The sequence below is a fragment of the Channa argus genome, chromosome 7 (genome assembly GCF_033026475.1).
Source record: "Channa argus isolate prfri chromosome 7, Channa argus male v1.0, whole genome shotgun sequence".
NCBI lineage: Eukaryota > Metazoa > Chordata > Actinopteri > Anabantiformes > Channidae > Channa > Channa argus.
Genome location: NC_090203.1, coordinates 12,585,315 through 12,595,300, shown reverse-complemented (window position 1 = coordinate 12,595,300; position 9,986 = coordinate 12,585,315). Strand labels below are relative to the sequence as shown.

The following is a 9,986-nucleotide window of genomic DNA, read 5'->3' as shown; positions in this document are numbered from 1 at the left end:
AATTAATGATGCAAGTAACAGAGATTTTTATGGTGTGTTTTACTTTTGACATTAACTTCTAACTTCAATTACACAATCTCTGTAAAAATGTTCCTATCGATTGCTAAAAAAAAAAAGTTTAAAAAGTATGTCGTCGGTGGTCGTGCCTATGCGGTTGACGTGACGACATTACGGGCTGTACGTAACCAGCCAATCAACGTCCAGTCTATGGTGCGGCGCTCCAGGATGAGACAGACCGGAGGGTTGGTGGTAAAGTCATGATCTCCAATAACTTCTGCACATCCGTTGGTTAGGGTCAGTCCTATTTCTTCTTTTTCATGTTTCGTCTATATGTTGTTGAGTCTTGCGGGGTTTCGCTGGTGCGGTCGTGTTTTACTTAGAAAGACTGTATCCAGTTTGACGACAGTTGGTGGGTGTAACCCAGACGCCGCTCCACTAGCTCCCGTGTTAGCTTAGATTTCGGCTGCGCTGCGTGGTTGACTGACGCACTTCGTATCTGTTTGAGCGCTTAATCTGACAACAATCTCTTAATGTGATCTAGTGGCACAGTGTGGCTGCTTTACGTAGTTGTGAGACACGTTTTTCTGCATTGCAACTCCAGCCAACTGTGCTGAGGTCATCTTATGGTTTGCAGACTTTGTAGCTAGCGCGGAAAAGCTAGTAATATCAACAAACATGGCCACTTTCTTAAAGATCTATACTGGGAGGGACCTTTGTGGTCAGTCTGACTCATACACGATTTGGTTTTGTGGAATTTTTTAGCTCTCCAGCTTGCTTCAACATAGTGAGGTCAGCCTTTGCAGGATGTTTTCCAGTTTGAGCAGCGTAAATTTTCATCTGTGCTGCTAGAGAGGGACTGCAGACATAGTCAAATTATGCAATGATGACAGAGTAAATGGAAAGATGTATTCAGATCCAGATATTTTTTTCAGCATCTAAATGTCACTTCTAAAATTCATGCCAAGCTATTTTTAGCAAGGTGTGCAGCCTGCGGCTAAAGAAGAGTGTAGATTTACAACTCCAGACTAGGACATGTTCTGGTGGTGGTATCACACATTTTCTCCACTACAGGACGTTAAATCTTGCATTCAGAGGTGTTCTTGAATCTGTCCTTTGTGTAAATTGAGAGGGCAAATAGTAATATTTCTAAATACATTGCGGTCCTGTATGTCACTGTGTGTATGTTTAACTGTGACCATAGTAAAAAATGTATAATTGAATTTATAAATTCCTTACAATTTCACCAAAATCTGAAACTGTATTAACTTCATGAATTTAAGTTATTGCAGTGCTGTTTATAATAGATTGTATTAAATTGTACAGGTATTCTTAACCAAAAACAACATTAACATGCGCAGTCTTAATATGTCCTGAAGGACAGGGGTCAACATAGCCACACTGAACAGTTTGCAGCTTTACAGCCCCATACACAGAAAAATGTACACTGTGTGCTGAGGTGGTAGTACACAAACTCAGTACTCAAATAAGTGCAAGTATTGGCCTAAAAACAATATCCATTGCAAGTACCACTTCAAATCTTTTACTCAAGCACACGTACTAAGCAGATTAGCTACATTTACGTATAAAGCAAAGTTCTCCACAAATTTATTTTAAACAACAAGATGGTAATTATGACAAAACATGTAAAGTACAGTACGTAATTTTAAAAAAGGGGTCAAGGGTAAATGTGGAGCTGATTTTAACCACATTGTGTGCTGACAAGTGGTTAACCCAAATAATACATCAACATTTGTTAGTTCATTTTTATAAAATGTTATGTATAATAATAGTAACTAAACGTTGATTGAGCTCATATGTCCTGCCAAAGATAGGAGGAAAATGGTTTTAGTCTGACTTTTTTTTTTTGTCTTACATTTGAAGTTTAATTGCCTCAGATCTATTTCACCACATGGTAATGACACTAAGTTCAGTCTAAATTTAGGCATAATATTTTCCCAGTAGGTTAAAAGGTTAGGTTTCCACAGAGCCAGTACAACAATCAGCCAATGAACAGTTCAAACCTTAAACTTAACTTGTCATGCTCAAAATATGTGAATGTTGGCCAGTTAGGACGGAACCAAATACTGAATTGAACACCATATAAATATTCAGATGTTATGGTTATACTACAAATGACTGGTTACTCTTGTGGCCTTTCTGTTGGCTTATTCAGGAGTTACAATTTAACAGTCAGTATGTTCTAACCTTATTCACATAAGTGTTTGTTTAGTTGTGCATGGAGAGTACACTCCGTTTTCAGTAGCTCCAGCTGTTGCTTTCTACTTGCTCTGCCTCTGACGTCTGTTTGTATTTCCCTCTTCATTAGGTGCATACAGATCAGTGGTGGGCAGTTTGTGTTTGTGTCTGCAGTGCACCATCAACCATGCCAGTGACATATCAGCTGCTCAGGGGCTTACCCCTTACAAGGGTCTTGGCCTCCAGTCTGTTGCCATGCCAACACCAGTCGCAGCTAGCATCTGTCAGTCACCAACGTGCCTCAAGGTGGTCATCCGACATGTGGCTTAGTCAACAGCAATCAAGAAGTTACCAGACAGCATCGGTGCTCTGCAGCTACATCCTCACACCTCCTCAGGTCAACTCCATTCTCAAAGCCAATGAGTACAGCTTCAAGGTATGTGGGACCATTCGTGCACACAGGAAAAAAAACATCTGACCATCACTGCATTAAAGGATAACTTTGGTAATTTTTTTAATTAATCACATTGTCAACAATCCCTATAGAAACCCTTAAAAAGTCAATAAATTCCCTGTACTCAACCATGGTGTCTGTTAGCAACCTGTGTTAGCTTATATACTAAATAAACTGATATACTAATCTTCATTTGTTTAACAAAAACAAATAAAAACACATCAGCCAAACTGTTTCACTGGGTGATGTGATTCTTTATTACAAAATGTTTGGTGGAGAGTTAAAAAGCTGTTCCCTCGAATGCTCTGAATTGCTGTAGCAGAGATCAGACCAGAGATCTCGGGCATGGGCAATTGACCATCTTACTTCAGACTGCTGTACAGCATAAGGGCAATTTTGAGCATTTGGACCAGCATTTGTTAAACTTTCTACAGGTGTACACAGCTTAAAAATCTAAACCAGGTGGCAGACTGACAGTCACTATGTGTGAGTACAGGCAATTCATTGTTGGTTATAGGGATCATTGACAAAAAGAATAATGTAGGAAATCGCCAGAGTCTTTCATCAAGTTTCTGTGTTGTTACATGTTGTGGTTCTAGGTGCCAGAGTTTGATGGGAAGAATGTGTCTTCAGTGATGGGTTTTGAGAGTAATCAGCTACCAGCTAACGCACCTATAGAGGACCGTCGCAGTGCAGCCACATGCCTGCAGACACGAGGAATGCTGCTGGGTGTGTTTGATGGTCATGCTGGCTGTGCCTGTGCACAGGTAAAGCTGAGTGTGTTGTCATATGCTTTTATTGTAGTTTGTATCATAAACCACCTTAATTATCTAATGGTCCAGCAGTGTTCGCTGCATTCAGTGCATAATTGGACACACACTGTAAAGTGTTTGGCTATAAACTACTAAAATTTGCTTAACTGAACTTTGTCAGTATTAACCTACAGAGGATTATGTATGGATTTTGTAAAGCTAATGTGTATCCCGTTGCATTGACAGGATTTTCTAAGGGGAATTAAAATTTCCTCCTCTCTTCCTTTTTGCAGGCACTAAGTGAGAGGTTGTTTTATTACATAGCAGTGTCTCTATTGCCCCATGACACTCTTTGTGAGCTTGAGGCAGCAGTGGAGGCAGGGAGAGCCCTTAGCCCCATCCTGCAGTGGCACAAACACCCCAATGACTACTTCAGCAGGGAAGCTCAAAATCTGTACTTCAATAGCCTTCGAACCTACTGGCAGGAGTTAATAGATCTCACCAGGTGAGGACTGGAACATTAAATGAAGAATGTATGACAATTTCAAACTGGAGTTTCTGGTTCTTTCATCTGTAGTTTGTAACAAGATGCCCACATCAGCCGTAGCCTTTCGGCTGTTTTCCACTAGTGATGTTATTGGTCTTTGTTCTCAATCTCTGTCTTCTCCCTTCTCTCTTTGTTCATAGCCCAGGCGAAGTTCCAGACACTCGTGAAGCACTGCTGAGTGCCTTTAAGAGGCTGGACCAAGACATTTCTTTGGAGGCTCAGGTAGGAACCGTCTGCGGTTTCAAACCCCATCCTGTGAAGGTAGCACGTGAATATGCATCATCTCATGACTGAATGGATCAATGCTCACTAAATAGTATTTTGACGTTCGTTTTTTTTTTTTTCATGTGGTAACATAAAATGTATATCTGAGCTGATAAACAGCAGTTTGAAACCCACCAGCTGTGTTTTTAATCAGGTAGACTGTGGTCATAGCATTCCAACAGAACTTGTCTAGCTGCCGGTGCCTCCTTGTATTACTGTCCCAATTGGGAAGTGACAGAGAGAAAGCAGAAGCAAGGCTGCCAAGCTGGCATACGCGCTAGGTTAGCACTGGTCCCTGGATCGGAGTATACAGTGCATCCAGAAAGTATTCAGCGCTTAACGTTTTCCACATTTTGTTATGTTACAACCTTATTTCAAAATAGATTACTTTAATTATTTTCCTCAAAGTTCTACAAACAATACCCCATAATGACAACGTCAAAGGAGTTTGTTTGAAATCTTTGCAAATTTATAAAAATAAAAATAAAAATAAAAAAACATGTACATAAGTATTTATGACCTTTGCTTAATACATTGTTGAAGCACCTCTAGCACAAATTACAGCCTCAAGTCTTTTGAGTATGATGCCACACACTTGAAATATTTTCGGGCAGTTTCCCCCATTTCAGTACCTCTCAAGCTTCAACAGGTTGGATAGGGAGTGTCTGTCCACAGCCATTTTCCGATCTCTCCAGAGATGTTCAACCGAGTTCAAGTCTGCACTCTGCATATCTACATATTTAACCCATGGCACCAGTGCAGAAATTTATGAGCAGCCAATTTTAGAGTTTAGAGGAGCTTAGGTGTCTTGTCCTCTGAATGTATTTTAAACCATATACAACATCCTGTCTGGAGGCTCTTTGTGTTATTTTGCAGGTGGGAGATTCAAATGCTTACCTACACTACTGGGTTCTGAGAGTGGCTTTTTCTGGAGCAACGGCCTGTGTGGCTCACATTGATGGATCAGATCTGTGTGTACAATACAGGATACTTAAAACATGCATGCATTTGAACAAAACTGATGTTTCACAACTTAAAATAGATCTTCTGGTAATCATTCTTATTTAATTTCTGGCTTGCTTGTTTTCTCTCTTTTTAAAGGTTTATAGCCAATGCAGGGGATGCTCGGGCGGTGTTGGGGGTGCAAGAGGAGGATGGCTCGTTCAGTGCTCTCACACTCTCCAATGACCACAGCGCCCAGAACGAGGAGGAGGTTGCTCGAATACGCGGTGAACACCCTCCTTCAGAGAGAAAAACGGTCATACGACAGGTACTTTACCTACTGATCTGCACAATGGGGTTTTTACTACAGTGTTTATTAATTAAATCTTTTGTTACCCTTTTCTTTACTATCAGGACCGGTTGCTGGGCCTCCTCATGCCGTTCCGTGCATTTGGGGATGTGAAATTCAAGTGGAGTATTGAGCTGCAGAAGCGTGTGTTGGAGTCTGGACCCGATCAGCTCCATGAAAATGAGCACACAAAGTTTATCCCCCCAAACTATCACACACCTCCTTACCTGACTGCGACACCAGAGATCACTTACCACAAACTGCGACCACAGGATCGCTTCCTGGTGAGAGAAAAGACTCGGTATCATTACCAACAAATGCTTTATAAACCTATTTAAACAAGAATATTTCTGGGCTGATAGTCACATTGAATAACCCTTCAGTTTAAAGATTTTTCACATGAAAATATCTTCTTCTTCTTTCGGCTGCTCCCTTTCAGGGGTCGCCACAGCGAATCATGTGCCTCCATCTAACCCTGTCCTCTGCATCCTCTTCTCTCATACAAACTAACTTCATGTCCTCTCTCACTACATCCATAAATCTTTGGTCTTCCTCTAGACCTCTAGGCCTGGCAGCTCCAACCTCACCATCCTCCTACTGATATATTGACAGTTTCTCCTCTGAACGTGTCCAAACCACCTCAATCTGTCCTCTCTGACTTTATCTCCAAAACATCTAACATGAGCTGTCCCTCTGATGTCCTCATTCCTGATCCTGTCCATCCTCGTCATCCCAAAGAGAACCTCAACATCTTAATCTCTGCTACCTCCAGCTCTGCCTTCTGTCTTTTCTTCAGTGCCACTGTCTCTAAGGCAAACAACATCTCTGGTCTCACCACCGTCTTGAACACCTTTCCTTTCATTCTCGCTGATACTCTTTTATAACACAACACAACCAACCTGCTTGCACTCGCCTCTTCACCTCTTTTCCACACTCTCCATTGCTCTGAACCGTTGACCCTAAGTACTTAAAGTACTGCACCTTCTTCACTCTGCTCCCTGTAACCTCACCGTTCCACTTGGGTCCCTCTCATTCACACACATGTATTCTGTCTTGCTGTGGCTAAGCTTCATTACTCTGTTTGAAGCTTAGCCGCAAATATCCTGCCAAATATGGCTTTTAGTGAATTGTAAAACTGCATCATATGTTTCACATTGGCTGCCAAGGCACTATTTTTCATGACTGGAGCTCCAATACTTGGCAGTAGAGGAAATTTAAATCCCCATTTTTAATACGGCCTATAAAGCTCCGAACAGTCTATTGTATTTCCAAGTTTATAGACAGCCCAGAAAAGACCAGATCCATTTCAATCACAGACTGTGACTCAGATCTCTGGACTTTAGTTAATTTTTATCCTCTACAAAATGCTAGAATGAAATTAAATAACATTATGGTTCAGATTTCTTGGAAAACATATGCAGGTTAATTAGTTTTGCCTGACTAATTTTGAGATTTGGCTAAATAACAAAACAAAACTAATCTTAGAAATGTGCTCTTTATGCAGGTGTTTTTACACAAGCATGAGAACCATATTAAGATGCACCTACAGTATGTGGAGTTCTTTAGTGTTTTAAAAAAAAAATGCATTTTTAAAACCAATTGATCTGGCTTTGTTTTTTTGTAACAATTATGTAGCATGACTGCATGTTGTTTGACTACCAAGGATGTTGGCTATGTGCCCACATAGCTAAACATACTATTAGTTGAAGGTGCATTAGATATTGTTTTGATTTTAATGATTGACTAAATTTTCCTTTTTTTTTTTTTTTTGCACTTAACTGTATCTAGTTAGCTTGAAATGGAAAAAGACAGATTAAATTTGAGGTGTTATTAGGTTTCCAGTAGCAGAATTTTGCAGAATAGATATGTTGAATCTCACTACTGTATTTGTGAGTCAGTAACTAGTGTTTTCTGTCAAACCATGCAGGTAATTGGGTCTGACGGCCTGTGGGAGACCCTCCACCGTCAGGAAGTGGTTCGTATTGTGGGTGAGTATATAACGGGAGTGCATCAAGATCAGCCCCTAAAAGTCGGAGGCTATAGGGTCACGCTAGGACAAATGCAGGCACTGCTCGAAGAGAGGAAAGCACGGGTGTCATCAGCTTTCGAGGATCAGAACTCAGCGACCCACCTGATGCGCCATGCAGTAGGAAACAATGAGTTTGGCACAGTGGACCACGAAAGGCTGTCAAAAATGTTGTCTCTCCCTGAGGAGCTGGCTCGCATGTATCGTGATGACATCACCATTATCATTGCTCAGTTCAACCCTCATGTTATTGGCGCACAGAGACAGGACTGACAATCCTGAGCGGTATCAAAGCCGTCAACTGGTGTCTTTCTGATGAATACACATGCTTACCGGCCGTTCATACATATGGACTTAAAAAAACTAGGAGAGTGACAGCTGCTGTTCACTGTGAATTAAACGTGGCTTTGGTTTGGCTCTGCAACATCCAGGTGATTTATGATCATCTTGATTCCAGTGGAAACAAGTTATTTACTACTCCACTATGAGAAGGAACCTTCAAACAAAATGGAAGAAATCGGGATCTTCGGTTCTCTGATGCACAACATGTTACTTTGACTCTGAAAAAAAAAATGACAGGTGTTACTACTTAGTATCTGTGTGTACACTGTATGTAGGCACAGACTGTGGACAAACAGTCCATACTAAGAAAATTTCAGTCCAGCAGTAGTCTGAATTAGTTTACCTCATTTTATTTAAAAAATATATATATATATAAATAAAAAAAAACCTACTTATTTTTGTGAAGACTGCTACAAAACATGTAGTCCATTAGGGAGTTTAAAGATTTCCATTGAAAAACTGGATCAGATGTTATTTATCCTGCCCATGTTCTTTGGCAACCGCATCTCCTCGTGGAGATGAGATGCTGTTACAAACTGATTTTCGTGCCATGTCTCAACCACCCTTTCTCCTGAGAGACTCAGGCATGGAATTATAGAAATTATAAAGAGGGTGAAGGTTGGGAATATATAAGTAAAATGATTTGGAAGACCTGACTTGGTTTTGTTTTGGTTTTTTTTTGTTTGTTTTTTTCAACCCAGGCTCTGTTATGTTAACATTGGACTCTCATTCTTAGTTGCTACTTGCTAGTTGCTACTCTTTCACTTTCTGTGTTGCTTCTGCAGAGCTGATGTTATGACAAAGCACTGTTGCATCTGTTGATTTTATGTTTTTTGTCCTTGTACAAGGTATTTTTTTTATGTCTGAATATACACTATATTGAATATTACCCTGCAGGAGGAGGAGGATGATAAACTACAGCACAATAGATTTGATCAGTGACTATCAGGTGAAAGTGTTTAATGTATCTAGTATGTAAACTGTAAAACTCCTTAAGCTTTAAAAACTCTTCAAATATAACAATGGTCTCACAACTTTTGAGTGCAACAGCGACACTAGAAGATGTTCGTTAATTTTAAAGGTTCATTGGTCAAAAAGTTTGGAAATCACTGACGTGGTGATAGTTTTGTTTTTTTCTTATTTTCTTTCAAATCCAATGTGCTTGAGTAGAAATCCAAAACAAATTGATCCAAATATATCCTGATGTCATAATCTCTTGGGACAAGAGACAATGCGACAACACGGCTTTGGCTGGAGTGACTGTGGTAGATTTAACATCACTGTCTGTTAATTAACTTCTAAACAAATATTCTGCATGAACTCTGCTGTAGTTATGACATCAGCTTACACCTGTAAAACTTATGTTTTTATATTGTTGGAGTAAAATGTAAGCCTTGCAAGGTAAAGACAAACTCGTGTTGATTTTTGTCCCACCCACAGACAGGTCAATAGGTGTGGTTTACAGATTTGTATTATTTGAAATAGCAGCAGTAACTTTCCAACACTAATCTCTCCTGCATAAATCCAATAGCTGTGCATTCAAAGTGTATTCAAACCTAAATGAATGAGCAGAATGTACGTTTGAAATAAGCTGTTTGAATATTGAAGGTTATTTATTCAGCTTTAGCATTGTTACTCATGTTTCTCTTCAGTTGTAAATTATACACAGCAATATATGTAACTTATCTGGGGTCAGTTTTGTATATGGAATGGTTTAATAAATCACTAAGTACACACCACCTGGGGCTGTTGCTTTGTGCTTTAGTTGAGACAAACTGTGAGGTGGTGAACGTGAAGACACATTAACAAACAAACAGCTGGAAGGTTACTGTGTCTGATGTAGTAGTGGTATTGGTGCACAATGAGTTGACCTGTGAAGTTTTTTTTTTCATGATGCGTTTAACTACCACTAGATGATGCTATAGTTACAGAGTCCAATAAAATAGGATAAATGGCCAATAGCAGTATTGTATTTAGTGTATACTATTCATAAGCAAATTATTTTGGTAGTTAAATTGAAATTTTAAAACAAATGAAAAATAGTTTTTCTTTACCACTAACCTGTCAGTCATTCCCTGTAACTATGTTTTAATCAGATGAAAGATTATTAACTT

At 39.7% G+C, this 9,986-nt stretch overlaps 1 protein-coding gene across 3 annotated transcripts; it reads left to right on the top strand.

The window, feature by feature from the left end:
* Positions 1-144: 144 nt before the first annotated feature.
* Positions 145-9,611, top strand: pdp1 (pyruvate dehydrogenase phosphatase catalytic subunit 1). Of its 3 annotated transcripts, none has more exons than XM_067510635.1 (9): positions 145-294; positions 2,327-2,632; positions 3,250-3,417; positions 3,696-3,907; positions 4,090-4,171; positions 5,090-5,184; positions 5,315-5,483; positions 5,570-5,788; positions 7,432-9,611. In XM_067510635.1, the coding sequence occupies exons 2-9, from the start codon at positions 2,384-2,386 to the stop codon at positions 7,801-7,803; spliced, it is 1,566 nt and encodes a 521-aa protein (XP_067366736.1). In that variant the 5' UTR covers positions 145-294; positions 2,327-2,383; the 3' UTR covers positions 7,804-9,611. The 3 variants fall into 3 exon arrangements, with proteins under 3 accessions (XP_067366736.1, XP_067366735.1, XP_067366737.1); XM_067510634.1 differs by having other exon boundaries at positions 4,090-4,210; XM_067510636.1 differs by lacking the exon at positions 145-294 and having other exon boundaries at positions 2,565-2,701; positions 4,090-4,210.
* The last annotated feature ends 375 nt before the right edge of the window (positions 9,612-9,986 follow it).

Coding starts and splice junctions, on each gene's coding strand:
- pdp1 (XM_067510634.1), top strand. CDS start 2,384: ATGCCAGTGACATATCAGCTGCTCAGGGGCTTACCCCTTACAAGGGTC. Junction 5,185..5,314: donor CACATTGATGGATCAGATCT/GTGTGTACAATA, acceptor CTCTTTTTAAAG/GTTTATAGCCAATGCAGGGG. Junction 5,789..7,431: donor GACCACAGGATCGCTTCCTG/GTGAGAGAAAAG, acceptor CAAACCATGCAG/GTAATTGGGTCTGACGGCCT.